Here is a 16,214-nt window from a genome sequence, read left to right on the forward strand (position 1 = left end):
CAGACCAGAAGAGCACCGCCTACTCAGTCTCCACACTGCGGTCTCAACTCTCTGCTACTATAGACCTCCTGATGAGAGCGTGTATGAGCGACCTTTACGTCACCCCCACACTTAATTACACAAATCTAGTTGTAAGTAAAGTGAAAAAATAAAAGTGTCAATGTCTTTAGAACAAAACACCATAAAAGCATGTATCATGTGAGAGTAACATAAAACAAGAGAAACTAAGGTACGGCAATCACATAGAACAGATCAGCACTGACTCCTCAAAACAGACAAAAGGAGGGACTATGTCACAATGGCTTCATGCTTTCAAACTTTCTACCGAATTTAGGAATGGTACTGACTGACTGCTCCAGTTCAGACACCTCTGCTGATGGCTGACAAAGGTTATTTGACTTTTACTTGAAAGAGAAAAAAAAAATTAAAGGCAGTAAGTGTTACCCATTTGTAAAATCTTAGTAAAGAGCAACACTGGTGTCAAATATTCTACTGTCCCAATTTCTTGTACATTTGAAATTACAATAGAGATAAGGATCAAAGATTAAAGCAAGAACTTAAATGCAGAATTCAGGAAACAGAAAAAGGCTCAGAAAAATGTTACAGTATTCCCTTCATCAGCAAAAGGCATGGCAAACAGTAAAGGAGCTGGGATTATATAACCTGACAAAGAAACTCCGAGAATACCAATAGACTGAAATTACAACATGTTGAAACATAAAATTAAATCACTGAGCTAAGCAATAACTCCAGAATCATTTCTATGTTAAATTAGTGAACATTTTCCCCGAGTATCAACCAAGCCATGAGGCAGAAAATAAGTGAATGGAAGTGGAGCTTCATAGTTTTTGGCAAACCTTGTTTAAGGAAGTGAACAAATGAGTGAATTTAAAATGAAAGCTCTCAAAGACACATTATTTAAGGAATAAAAAACAAGTAAGGGTTCAAGTCTCCATTTATAAAGTAATGTACTTACAATGGCTTTTGGATAACATGCCGACACAATGTAATTTACATACGGTTTTCATCTTATCTGCTAACTTTTGAACCTAATCTTACAAGTGACTTCACTGGAGTCAACAGAAGTCTGGCGAGTTCTGCCCGGCATGGCTTTGGCTCAGTACACTAAATACTGCACCTGCTGCCTTAAAACAAAGTTTCCACAACTATTTGTTTGGGAATTTCTGGTTGATGCATCTAGACCCAACAGGACCAATATTTCAGTTGAATTTGCCAAGGCAAGACACAAGTTCCACCCCCAGGGCAAGGGCTATGCTGAATCCATGCACTGGGGAGGCAGCACACTCTAACAGGTCTCCAATCACAAATGCTCGCAGTGGAGGGCACTTAGCGTTATGATTCAGGAAAATTAGACAACCTCTCAGCTTGAATGTCAATGGTAAAATGGATTTTATCAGATAGAAATTTCAGTAAGAGAATCACAAGTTTGTGTATGTATGTATATGTGTGTATAAAACATAAGTACTCATTTGTGTGTTCATATGTGAATATGCACATATAGTCACTTAACATCTAATCAAAACATATTTATAATTTACTATTTTTCAAATGAAGTACAATACTACATTAATCTGTAACACATCATCAGGATTTGTTTATAAACTTTGTCTAATTCTAAAATGAAAGATTTTATTTTCCTTCTATTTGATTTTTTTTAAAAAATCTACTGATCCATAATAACAGCCTTGAAAGTGGCTACTTTGTTCCTAGAAGAGAGTCAATTCTGGAGATGAGTAAATTTGTGCAAGAGCACATCTAAGCAATTATGGGAATATTCTCTACAGTATAATTTAGCAGTGGAAGTTTGGAGTTAACACTTAGAGGAGGTGAGAATTGTATTGAATAGTCATAATTAGCAATTTTATTTGGCTACGGTCTTTGATGTTAACCGGGAGGAAGGTGAGAATTGGATTCTGAAGTTTGAGAATAAAGTAACTGTGAAGGAAGAGCAGGAAGACTTGTGAAGGACTTAAAGGAAGCCAGAAGCTCAGTCACCATCCTCTTCGCAAGCAACCATACGTCTAAACAGAACTGGATGCTACGAGAAACTTCCTGTGCCTTAAAGAGAAGGAAAAGGCAGCAAAGGCTAAAATTGGAAGGCATGTATTTTTTGAAAACTAACTAGGAACCTTTCAAAACTATATAGAATTGTAAAATATTACAATGGCAGTGTAGAAACCATCCAAACTTATACTGACATAGAAAGAACCAGAAAAATTCATTCCTGTGTCGGGTTTGGGAGGGAGCAATCACTGCAGAAAAAGTGACTTTCTCAAGTGTCTCCATCTCCCTTTAAGGCTGTTTGTAATACAGGTATAAACAATCAGGCATGAAGACATATGCCCAGCTAACACTAGAGACTGTAAAATGAAAGCCAGTCAAGGCCCACAGCTAGCTTCAGATTAGCCTCATCTACAAACACAGTGAGCAACATAATTCAGTAGGAACAATCAGTTAGCAATAGACAAAAGTCATGAAATGGTATTTCATCAAAGCTATCTAGATAACAAACAAAAAAGATATTCAAAATTAATATGCATATAAAAAGGCATTAATCATCGCCAGCCATTACGAAATGTTCAGTTGTTTTATTTGAACAAGCTGAATATCCTTTATCCACAATGCTTGTTATATTGTTTTGGGTTTAGAATTATCTTAGATTTTTTTTAAACGTACATATAATGTAAAAACTTGGAAAGGGGGATCAAATCTACATATAAGATTCATTTGTTTCATAACACCTGATACACATAACCTACAGGTAATTTTGCAAAATAGTCTGCCTACCCTTTGACTATGGCCTATCACAGACACACTGATAAACTGCAAAACATCTGCACTATGAAATTATTACTTGGTATTAAAAAGAGCTTGCTGTTGATAAATACAACATCTTGGGTGGTATTTGAAGGAATTATGCTAACTCAAAAAGAAGGGGGTACAAAAGATTCTACAATGATTAAATATCCATAACAATCTTGAAATAACGAAATTATACAAATGGGAAATCAATTGGCTAGCTGCCAAATTCAATGCACAGAGTGCAATATGGAGTAGATAAGGCTGCAAAGAAATGGCGATCTAATCCCTCTATATTGTGATAGATCAATGCTAATCATTTACTTACAATGTGGCATTATGGCTTTGCAAGATGTAACTACTAGAAGGTGTTGGAGAAACCATCCACAGGAAACTATGTTTTGAATAAAGCTGTCTTCCACTTGTGTGGTGAAGACACGGTAAGCAGCTGCTGGCACTGTAGAGTTACTTGATCATGAAAGCTCGTAACTTGCCATGTGTGTACATATACATAGTGCGCATTATACATACTAGTGGTTTGATCCACTGAGAAATCCAGAGCTGAATGGGCTGTTAAGAGGTGGGTTTCTTATGTGGAAAAAAAGGTTGCTGGGCTATGCCTTTGAGAGCTTTGTCTCAGCCCCTGATCCTTGAACTACTTTTGGGCTGCCTCTCTTTAATGACAGCAAGCCCCAAAACACAAATCCAAGTGAAAATAAAACAAAATACCCAAAATGAATGAAGCACCTTTCCCGTGTCACATCGACTTTTCTCAGCTACTCTTCCACAGAGATGTAAAGCAGCACAGAGTCTCTGCATCACTTCTAACAGTTCCTTACGTGCGACTCTACCATTATCTCTGAATTTACATGCATTAGATCTGCTCTTTCCAAAATTCCTTTCTGATAAACACTTCATTCCTTTCAAATTCTTTACCTCTCTCATCTACTAAGAAGTTCCTAATGATTAGGACCGAAAGTAAATGGACATCCCTGAAAAAAGAAAGTCCCTTTACAAGGAAGAACACCAGGGAACTACTTCATAGATCACAGAAATTACCTATGGATCTATAAACAAAAAGATGTAAGAATGAGAAGTCAGTTTTAACAGACACTTGTGACATTGGACAATGTCCTGACTCACAGCTTTCTTTTACAATTCAGTTATATTTCACACTAAAAATGCACTGAATTTTCTTACACATGTATATCGTAATACAAGCATATAAACTGGGGCTATTGCTTTCTCCAAGAGTTTAAATACGTAAATTACCTGCAGACAGAACATTGCCGCTGAGGCTGGAGAGCAGTGAACATAACAATCATAGAGTAGTTTCGAGGTGGGGCCTTCACAAACTTCCGGAACTTGTCGCCATTCATTCGGAAGATCGAGCGCCTGGAACTCCATTCCATCAGCTGTTCTACTTTTTCAGCCAAAAGGTTCTGTAATTAAATAGAAATAAACATTACAAGGGTATGCCTTCCTTGGAGTCACTTTCCCTTGGCAAGTCTACATGTGCTGTGCTGTCTAAATGACTCATGAGATGCCAAAATGTTTCAATTACACTTAATTTAAATAGAATCATATCAAGGCTATATTCTTAACTTAATGTTTGTTAATAGACTTTACTTGGGTAAATATATTAGTCCCTTATTGACCTGACTTGCACAAATATTTCATTTTTGCAAATGACGTTAAAGTCTATAAAAAGGAGCCAGGCGTTGGTGTTGCACGCTTTTAATCCCAGCACTAGAGAGGCAGAGGCAGGCAGATCTCTGTGAGTTTGAGGCCAGCCGGGTCTACAGAGAGAGTTCCAGGACAGACTCAAAAGCTACACAGAGAAACCCTGTGTCAGGAACAAAAAGAAAGAAAGGAAGGAAGGAAGGAAGGAAGGGAGGGAGGGAGGAAGGAAGGAAGGAAGGGAGGGAGGGAGGGAGGAAGGAAGGAAGGAAGGAAGGAAGGAAAAATATAAAGCTTATAAAAAAGTTATTAGAGAAAATCAAATTTCTGCTCTCAGAAAAAAAAAGAACACGTTACCCTGTTCTTCACTCTAAATACAGCTAAAAATTCTCTTTATCCTATAAAAAAAAAAAAAAAAAAAGCCAGCAAGCCAAAGAAGCCTGTACCAAGTGGAAGACACAGACGGGCTAGACACTTGAAGATTTGAAGAATGGCAAAGCAACAAGGTCCTGCAGGTCTGGTCTGCTGTCCCTAGGCTGGATGCTGAAGAAGCCAGCAACATAAGCACGTGAATGGTGCAGACAAAAGAGACTTAAGGAAACTTGCTCTACTCCTCAAAGGGCAGGGAAAGGACATCTAGGTAAGATCAAATCAGCAGCTCTACCCAAGCTGACCGCCATGGGCACACACACACACACACACACACACCCCACAGATAGGTGTATACATATTCTCTCCCTCCCTCCCTCCCTCCCTTCCTCCCTCCCTCCCTCCCTCCCTCCCTCCCTCCCTTACCATGCTTTCTAGCAAACTGTGGAGTGGGAGCATCTCCTTGACTAAATTTCTCTTTAAACTTTTAAACATACAACAGCAGAGAAATCATCTAAGTATAAAAATCCATGAAAGACCGCTGTGTAATTTTATTTATAAAGGTCACAGCAGGAGAAATTAAATTGCAGTTACAGAAGAAAGGTGATGGACATGGGGCAGGCAGGGGAACAATGAGAAAGGCAGAGACTGAAAGATAGCACAAGAGGCTAGAGTTGTTCTACCATTCTCTTCCAGAGTGGGGACCCAAGCTTCGAAGCAGAAGCTCATCCTCAGACCATTCACTGTCCCTGAAAAAGCCTGAAAAGAAAACCCTACATATGAATGTGCGTCTGGAAGCAAGACTGCCCTTAGCCTTGCAGACCACACGGATGTCAGGTCATAGCAGGCTGGGTGTGTTGCATCTAAGCCAGTTCCATATAACAGTCTTGCCCCTTCCTTCGCAAACAGAACACCCAGAGTAGCTCCCTATGAACTCTGCAGAGGTGGACATACAGGAAAAGAGAAAGACAGATGTATCACTTGCCTTTAAGAAAACAACAACAACAACAACAAGCAAATAAAAAAAATAGTGAGGAATCCTGTGCCTACCAGGGCAAAGGGAAAAGTTAAATCAAAAGAAATGGAAGGAGAGAGTGGAGCCTGGCTGAAGAGTGGGCAGAAGGCATTAAAGCTGGCATATAAGCACAACTGTATGAAAAAGTATTGCGGCTAATTACTGGGTTAATTGTGTTTGTTTTCATTGACATAATCTGGCTCTAACAAAGACGCAAGAACTGAAATTAACTCTAACTTGAAAACAATCTATTTAGATGCAGATAACTCTAACTGTTCATTCCTCCTGAAAGTCTGAGTACATTTTATAAGACTAATAATCATATTAAAATAACTAGTAAAAACTAATTGGGAAGAAATTGTTCAGCCTCATCAACAGCCCCAAAGGGTTTTAAGAACTATAGCTCTTAAGCCTTCATTCTGAGAAGACACACATTCACCTCAAGGTCCAGAAAACTGCTGGATATTCATAGGATTTAACTCTTCAACTCTTCATGCTAAGGCTCAATGAATCAAGGTTGCTCAAAGTTCCTTTAAGCTTTTACAATTTAACTAACAGGTACAATATAAACGTAAAGTGTGTCTTAAATATTTAAGAATTGTGATTTTTAAGCAAAAACAGTCTTCAAAGCAGAAACCAAGCCGAGTCAAGTCAAATCCCTGAGGAAGCCGAGGGAACTAGTTTTAGAAACTGCTACCTCTCTGATTCCTAGGGGAGTTCCTAATGAGACATACTTTTCTCATTAAACACAAATATTCACAGCACACTTTGAATTTCTTCAAATTATAGCTGCTGGAGCAGCTGAGTCACATAATTATACCAATATCTATCAGTTAAAACAACTGTTCAAACGCAAACTAAGTGTTTCAGTCTACTTATAACATATCATAATTTCAGAGACTAGAAGAAATTCCCAGAGGTATTTCTCATGGTGAGAACTTAACGATGCCATCTGTATCCCAACAGGAACCAAGTGACCTAAGTGGATAATGGACAATCAGGTTTTATCTGATAGCTCAAGAATCCAGAGCTTAGAAACCTGCAGTCTTTTGTTCTGTGTTTGTGTTTGTGGCACACACACATGTTCATGTCAATATGTGCAAGGGTGGGAGTGGATGTGTGTGCCTGTATATGTGGAGACTAGAGTGGATGTAATACTCTTATTTTTTTATTATTTTGACAGGGTCTCTCACTGACTCTGAAGCTCATACTTCAGCAAGGCTGGCTGGAGTTTCATAGACTGCCCTATTTCACGGTCACCAATTCTCGGGCTACAGGTGTGCTGGGCCACTCTCAGTCTTTACTAGGTGCTGGAGAACGGTACTCAAATCCTTGTGCTCAGACAACAGCTACTTTACTGAATCAAGCAGCTTCCCTGCTGTGGAAAGACTAAGCTTTTAAAAGAACTGCTAGCAAATCTGTCCAACCTTTACCGTGAAGAGAAAAAGCAGTTTCTGTTTTTATGGAGAAGTAAATCTACCCTCTGTCCAAGAGGGAGCTGCTATCCCAATCTTCACAGCATTTTCTATAAAGATGTTCTTGAAACTGCAACCTTGAAACCTTGAAGCGCACCCACCAGACCTGTGCACAAAAGCTGCGCTCAGACATGCATGGCCATGAAACACGAGTGGTCCATGGAGACGTGCGTCCTTGTAACACCGAGAAGTTTACCCTTTAAAACAGTCAATTTAAGGACATAATCTAAATTTTAAAGCCTCAAATGTGACAGGCAAGCAGGGAGTTTATGTCCATTTAGAAATTAAAGTTCCAGTTCTGGTGCGCATGTTCAAAGTGGGTATGGAAAGATCGGTACTTCTGAGTGGAAGGGGGCATCTGACCCCCACCTCCCAAAACTGGGTTCCAAGACAGTTCGGTATTGGGCTTCTCATATTACGTATCCTAAAATATCCTTGGCATCGCTGGCTAGTTTTCAGTTGTTTTAAGGTTTTAAGATTTCAAAGGTAAGAGCCATCAACTACTCACACAAAAATACTCACCTATCTTAACAAGGATTGCACTGAGAGCTGTGATGCAGGCAATAAGGATGGAATCTGGGTTTCCCCAGTGCTAGCCACCTCACGGACCAGCACCCGCAGATCCTGACCTCATCACAGCACAGGAATTCTTGTTGTTTTTTAGGGTTTTTTGGGGGGCGGTTGGGGGCGTTTGAGACAGCAACCCATTCTGTAGCTTCAGAGTCTGTCCTAGAACTTGCTCTGTAGACCAGGCTGGCCTCGAACTCAACAGAGATGCGCCTGCCTCTGCTTCCTGAGTGTTGGTATTAAAGGTACATGCCACCGTAAGTTATATTTGCTTTTAAGAAACAAACAAGACACACAAGAGTGGTGCAGAGTGTTTGCCTAGAGTGTTCAGTTTATGACTTAACCAATCCTTTCAACGGTACACTTCTACAAATTTCACTGCTGTGAAATTAAAATAATCCTTCAGAATTCTACAAATAAAATGCCTTTTTCTTATTATTGATATTCTGCAAGTTGACAAACACTGTGGCGCAAATGCTGGGGTAAAAGTCATGTTAGCATCCAAAAGAAAAAGAAAGGCATCTCAACATTTTAATTTGCATTTGTATTTTATGCCTTTTCTTTATTTCATAGGTGTACACTCATTAATACCAGATTCTGGCCAGAGAGTAGCGGATCTCACGTTCTAGCACACCAACACAATGTAGATAGCTTTGAGAGGCAGTATTGTCATTGTAGCCAAAAACAACAATAATTTATTTGCCAGATGACACAGGGTGAAGAACATTTCTTTTAAAAATGCCTTATTTTGTAATGAGAAAACAATGTATGATAGTAGTTTCACATTTTCAAAGCATGGATATGCAAACAGAAAGCATACAAATGTTTCTTACTACAGCCTAAGCCAAAGTAAAACTTGTCTTACCTCACTAGCATAGCAAGAGTCATACTGTCATTACCACAAGGGCAACAGAAACTGAAACTTTTTTTAATGTGGTACCATTGCTGCTCCATAACACAAGCCAAGAGAAATAAATAAATTCTTCCTGAGTAATTCCACCATCTCAAGGCAGGACACCACCTAAGGCCATTTTCCAGCATGTTGTAAGCACACCAACAGCACAACTCTACAGAGACAGGTAGGTATGCCATAACTTAGCAAGAAGCAGTTAAATGTCCTACTCAGCCTTTCTTGATGTAATACAGGTGTGTTGCACATATCAAGTGAATTTTATAATGGGCAATATTTAAGTAAAAGTAAATTTTTATAGTAAGATGGTCTACTAAGGAATTACTATAATTTACTTCAAGGCAGGTCTTAGATTATTTATTAACTAACAAAACATCTATAAGCAAACTAGGTCAGAAAAACAAGTTTTTAAGTTAATGAGTCTACTTTAAAAGCATCAACATACGAACAACAAACATAAAGCTCCTAATTACAGAAATATTAACTTTCAAGAGAGAACAGTTGTAGAGATGGAAATGCTTAAAAGGAAATTTCATTTAAAAGTCATTTCAACATAATGGAAAATAAACTCAATATTAGGTCTAATACAAGGGACCTGTTTCATGTATCAACTGTTAGGTATCACAAATCGTCAGTAGAGGAGAATGTTAATTCAAATTATAATGACACCCAAAGCAATTTGCACATTTTAAAACCATGATTTTTGTACTTACTTATCACAAAACCCTAAATATCTACTAACTGCTTAGTGAATAAACGAAATGTGGCATATCCACATAATGGAATGCTGCTGAGGAGGAACAAGCAAATTTCACATAAATGCTAATATGGATAATCCTCAAACCTACTCACTAAACACAGACACCAGAGAACACAATGTGGTGTGATTCCAGGACACGGGTCCAGAAAACTCTCTGTAGATACAACAGAAACCATGGGCCTGGGGAGAAGAATCAAATACTTTGAATGGTAAATGTCTACGAGTCTCTTACTGGAAACATATAAATGCTATAAAACTTATTTCTGGGATGAATATACCATCCCTGAAAGTTACTAAATCACTAAATTACACACTTGAATGAGTAAGTTTGTGGAATGTAAAACACATCTAAAAGATAAGAAAGCTCCCTGTCATGAAGCAGGAAGGCTATCAAGCATGAGAACAGGGTTCAGCACTGAACGCGCAGATGAAAATCTAGACTACTGTTCTGTACTTGTCCTTGCACGGTGCTTCTGGGAGGTGATAAAAATGTAATGAAATGTGTTAGCAGGTAGTACACAGAAAATGCTAGCTCCCAGAAGAACAGTTATTCTGATGTTATGCAATCTGAGGATCTGTCTTGCAGAGGAGGGAACATACTTTTCTGCACAAATCTATAGTTTTTCCTTGGGTCTACCTGTAAAATATAGCTAGACAAACAACAGGGAAAAAAAAAAACCAAACTTTAGTATCACACATACATGGTAGGCACATATGAGACAACATAATGGAATAGTCAATCTCTAAATCATATTTCAAAATGTTAAAATTCTCCTGAGTCCCTCATGGTCGCTAGAGAGAATGATGACCATGAACGCCACCCTTCTTTCAACCCAGGAATCAAAGAGGTGGAGACACTTTGTGTCAGGAAACTTGCTGCAATAACAGACATCTGTGAAATGAAACATAATGCAACCTGTAACAAATGGAGTCAAGGAACTAGGGAGAAACTGGGAGATTAGAAGCACTTGTTGGTCTTGTAGGGAATTCAGGTTTGAATCCCAAGGGACTCACATGGTGGCACATAATCACCCTTAACTCAGTACCAAGTGATCCCAAGTGCTCTCTATCCTCTAGGTACCATATTTATACCTGGTACACATATATACATTCAGGCAATCATACACATTAAATATAAAATAATTATATCTTGAAAAGAATGCATATTTTAATTTTAAAAATGAACAAAGTATTTGACAAGTTCAAAATATGACTGAATTTATATGTATGGTGATTTATCCAAATTGTTTCTCTCAATCATTTTTTATGTATAAAATTCAAACAAAATCTAATAAAGATGTTGAAAAGATTAAAGCATGGGAAATATTTATACCACAAATGACAACAAAGTCAAATTTTTGTTCCCATCTCTTCAGATAAAATTCCTTCAAAAGCATTGATAGGAAGCACGTAAGAGACTATCTGTAGTTAAGATAACCTAGTTATTACTTTAAATCTCAGACTTTTACAATGTTTTGAGTACTTACACTGCATGAAAAACATTATGTTACATTCTCAAAGTCAGAAACTGCTTCATAATTTTGTTTGGATAATGGCATGACCAGTTTGATGGCTATTGCCATTACTAAAGAAAGTAAGACAGATCATTATAGCAAATACATTTAGCAGTGATATGTGGTGTTGGGGCTTTAGCGTGTAAGAAAATGGCTGTATGATAGTAACTAGAAAAAGATAGTAAAGATGATTTTATTTCTGTGACTACTAATTCACAGTGGCTACTTTTAATTTGCAACAATTGTTCTACATCCAAATTAATTCTATCTAACAGATAACCATGTGTTTATCATAAGAAGGAATTGAGAAGTCTGTAACTGAGAAGCTTCGAGTATGAAGCCATGCACAGTGCTTCCTGGTTCACGCCATGTAAGCAAGATGTTTGGAGACCTCATTCACTATGAATGGAGCAAGCCTTCTTGACTTGAACAATACCCATCAAGACATGGGCCAAAATAAATGGTCCTTTCCTTATGCTCACTCTGGGTGTATTTACCACACTGATATGGAGGTGCATGTGTATTTCTACTTCATAAATGCAATGTTGTTGAAGTTTCTACCTTTTTCACTTTACAAATAACAGAATGGAGAGCAGGGTGAGGGTGTCTGTTCTACTGCTATGAAGAGACACAATGACCAAGACCACGACAACTTTTAGAGATTACTTAATAAGGCTCTTGCTTATAGTTTCAATGGGCTAGTCAGTGAAAGAAATCCTATCTCAAAAACAAAGTGGAGTTGTGACTGAGGAGGCCCACCAGCGTCTTCTACTGGTCCCTAAACACACATGCACACCAGCGTGTTTATATTACACAAAGAGAAAAAAAAATCAACAAAAACACAGAAAGCAAAACAGTTAAGTGTCAATTAAAAGGGAATGGTAAAAACATCTAACAAAGACTAGATGAAAGCCAAGAAGTATTGACTCTGCCCTCCAGTAAAGAACAAAGCAAGTGTAGGTTTCGGCTCCGGAGACCATGCCGCATGCGCCTTCACACGTCACCACCTGACTCCACTCTCGGAAACTACATTCAGTTAAGACGTCGAATTCTTACTTCAGGGTCAGGGGTGTCTGAGAAAACAAGTTTCATAATATTAGAATTTCAACAGTTTCTACTATGTTTATCTCTGTTGACTAACACCGTGACTCGTTTCAGTAAGAAATGACTTGGAGAACACATCAGAAGTTCTTCAATAACGTAAATTACATGTATGTCTTTGCTAAGAGACTGAAGAAAGCAACCCAGATATAGCAAATCCAATTCAGTTACCCATAGAAAGAAGAATCAAGAAACCAATATAAGAACAACAAACACCAGCACTTTTCTGGACTTACTAAGTAACATGACAGAAATGCTCAAAATGGGCAAATTTAGGGCAAAGTCACTGCAGAGTACAAAGCGCATTTGTGGTTGCACTCCGCCTCCATGAATAATAGCCTGCTCAAAGACGTTACCTTCCCAACACAACAGCACGGCAGGTAGTCAGCATAAATCCTGCACTGCAGTCCAGGAGAAGCACACAGAAACACAGAGCACGACACAGAAGTTGAACACTTTTTAAAGAAACTTTGCTAAGTCAACTTGATGCCACGCCCATTTATCAGAAAGTTTATATTAACTATAATGAGATCCTTTTGTACTCTAATCACTATTTTAAAAGGTTTGTGAACTGTTTTAATTCAGATAGTATAAAAAATTAAAATCCCAACCAAGTATATATACCCAACGAAATATAATTACCACTCATTATCCTTGGTGACTTGGGATCTTCTGGTTTATTTTAACATGAACAACTAAACTAAGCAATTATGTGAATTCATTGTAATCTCTTCCATCTTCCTGCTGCCACTGGGAAGACCTTCCACTAAATAATCTCAAAAATATATTTCACAAGTACATGTAAAATGGAAGATGTGAAAGACACAACTCACTTGGGTCACACAAAAATAAACCTAGGAAGCTTTTTCCCTATGTGCAAAACTCATTTTATGTTGGTTGTATCCAGAAAAGTATATTGTAGTAGAATCCATAAGATATAAACAGCACTCAGTGAACAGCAGGGAATAAAACATAGTAATTCATAGGATATTAAGTCCTAAATAATATAAATCAAAAATAATTAAATGTTGGCTCTACGCTGCAGTTAATTCTAAAATCTGAGAAAGGGAAACTACAATTTAAAAAATAAAATCACAGAACACTTATGGATAAATGCTTTCATGGTTTATGTAGACCAAGTATCATTTGTAAAAGCTGACACAAAAGGAGCCTCGAAATACAGTAAATATGTAAAGTCCTAAGTATTTACTTCTAGAATTCAAGTTCTTTTGATGCAAAAAATAAGAACAGAATGCAAGTACTTCCTATTAAAATAGTGGATAAAAGACCAGCTCAGTCTAGCTACCCATGAGACACATACATCTACCATTCACAAAGAGAACACATATATTGAGGCCCACAATGTCATAGATTTTCACTATGAATTTCTTGTCTTGAGTTTGGTGAACATGCTTAGTGCCGAATAGCTCCACTAACCATATGACAGTCCATTATATAGCTGTACACATTAGTTCAGATAATCAGTAACATTAAGTAATCAGATTAGTTGTTTCTATTATTAAGCAATGCTAAACTGCTAGTCCATTTTAAGCAATCAACTGGGAACAAAACTGAGTAAGAGCAACAGTGCTAATGAAACAAATACAAAGAAATTCAGATCACAGGATTTGAACAGTTCAATTAATTCTACTCTTGAATAGCAAAAGATCTGTCACAATTGCCAGAACTACACAGACTTCCTTCCTCTGATGTCCATGTAAGTCTATCTCTCTTCCCCATCACATCCCATTCATTTAACTAACAACCCATTAAGAAAAAGGAACCAATTAAACAGTATTTCCTTTACCCCAAGCCAATAGTTCCTTTATCCCAATACATTTCTGACTGTGAGGAAAAAATAAGCACAAAACAAAAAGAAGCATAAATAGCAAAACAACCCAGAGCAGCAAGGAAGCTGGAAGAACTAAGACAAAGAATTTATATCAACTATGATCAATATGTTAAGTGAAGAAAGTAAAGAGCATGCAAGAAAAGACAAACAGGGAGGCAGAGGTGGGAACCCTAAGAAAGAACCAGAAGCAAAGACTAAAGACAATAATCACTAGATATTTAGGAGAAGCGGCGATAGGAGGCGGAATATGAATATGTTACCAATGAGCTTATTAGCAGACCGCACATAGCTGGGTAAGGTCTCTGACCATGAGGCTACATGATCCGAAACCTGAAACTCTGAGGAACAAACAAGACTGGACACAGTACGGCACACAATATCCAAGCACTGGATGTTATGTATGGAACATTAACATCAATAGAGTGGGATATGACAGGAAGAGAAAGCAAACAGGAGAAACGTGCAACAATAACAGCCAGAATTTCTCCAAATCAACTAAGAAGTAAAACAAGAAATCCAAAGAGCTCAGAAAAACTACCAAGTACATCAAGTCTCTCTCTCTCTCTCTCTCTCTCTCTCTCTCTCTCTCTCTCTCTCTCTCTCTCTCCCTCCCTCCCTCCCTCCCTCTCTCTCTCTCTCTCTCTCTTTCTCTCTCTCTCTCTAAATAAAGATTTTGTCCAAAAATATAAATTAAGAAAATGTGTTACCAGCAGACCCTCCTTTCAAGACATACTAGAGAACATACACTACATTGGTGTGGTACAATGGTGACCATAGCCGCCTTCCAAGATACACTACAGAATGTTCTTTAGAAAGAAGACAAGCAACACAGTTTCTCCCACCAAGTACCAAGCCACAGCTACTCTCCATGAGCCTGCCTTCCAATGTTTCAAACCAGTACCATATGCATGAGTCTTACATATCATTTGTCCAGGTCTGCTGTCAGTGTGATGTAGTGTCTTGGATTCCTTTGACACACAAAATTTTTACCTCAATAATGCTGGCCTCTCATTAATCACAGCCGATTCTTCAGCCCCCAGTAACCAGGATCTACTGGCACAGTAAAGCAAAGGCTATCCTGCCACAGTTCTTAATTCAAAATATATCATGAACAGCTGTGACAGTCTTTGCTTCCCTCTGAAACTTCACAAGCCAGGCATTCATCCTCTGTGCCTCTCTCAACATTCTATCATCCAAGCCCCCACAACAGCTCATTAAGCTCTGAGTACTTTCTAGCTAAGGCTCCAAAAATCCTTCCAGAATCCTCCCAAAAAAGATACATGTCCGGGTTCATTACAGAATACTGTACATTCCTGATACAAGTTTCTGTTCATTTGCTTCTCTGTTGCTGTGGAAAACTGCCTGAAAACAACTTAGGAAGGGAGGTGCTTATTACATTACCTCTTGCAAGTTACAGTCCCCCAATGAGGGAAAAAAGGCAGGAACTCAAGGCAGGAACCTAGAGGCAAATCCTGAAGCAGAGACAGGCAGGAATGCTCAGCTTGCTTTGCTATACAACCCGTTATCATATGTCCAAGGGCGGCATTACACACAGTATGCTGAGCCCTCCCACATCAATCATTAATCAAAACACTGCCCCATAGCAATGCCTACAGACCACCCCTCAATGGATCCAGTCTACCCAGGTGACTCTACAGTTTGTGATAAGTTTTAAAAAACTCACCAGCACAGAGAAAGTATATATATTTAACTTCCCAATAGAAGAAAACAAACAAAAATCACAACAAAACATATGAGTCTATAGAACAGTGCACATCAGGAAATAAAAGGCACTAATGTGGAAGAGCTAGGAAACAGTGAGTTTTACTTCCTTCAGAGGGATGGATGCAAAGTTGAGGCACAGGAAGCCATACAAACAGAGAGGCCAGGTACCCAAAGAAACTAGAATCAAGGTAAAGAACTATTGAGTTACGCAGAAATCTAAAAAACTCTATATCCTGAATACTTACCTACATGTTGATCATATCCTACATCTAAAGTTGTGGCTGAGGCCAGGAAAAGATTTAACTCAAACTACAATAATTGCTAATTTCTCCCTAGAAACACAGGTCTGTCTAGGAGTGCTACATTACCCAGAGCCCAGGGACAGGCTGCTTCCTAGGGTTCACTCGGCGGTACAAGTGGGGAACA

General features: G+C 38.4%; 1 protein-coding gene across 1 annotated transcript in view; it reads right to left on the minus strand.

Annotated features, from left to right (window-relative positions):
- Tusc3 (tumor suppressor candidate 3) overlaps positions 1–16,214 on the minus strand; it is a 162,314-nt gene that overhangs the window by 94,062 nt on the left and 52,038 nt on the right. The window contains exon 2 of the mRNA XM_038327288.1: positions 4,093–4,262. Coding sequence (XP_038183216.1) covers positions 4,093–4,262 — 170 coding nt within the window. The remainder of the gene's footprint in view (positions 1–4,092; positions 4,263–16,214) is intronic.

This window comes from Arvicola amphibius, chromosome 4 (assembly GCF_903992535.2).
Source record: "Arvicola amphibius chromosome 4, mArvAmp1.2, whole genome shotgun sequence".
NCBI classification, from domain to species: domain Eukaryota; kingdom Metazoa; phylum Chordata; class Mammalia; order Rodentia; family Cricetidae; genus Arvicola; species Arvicola amphibius.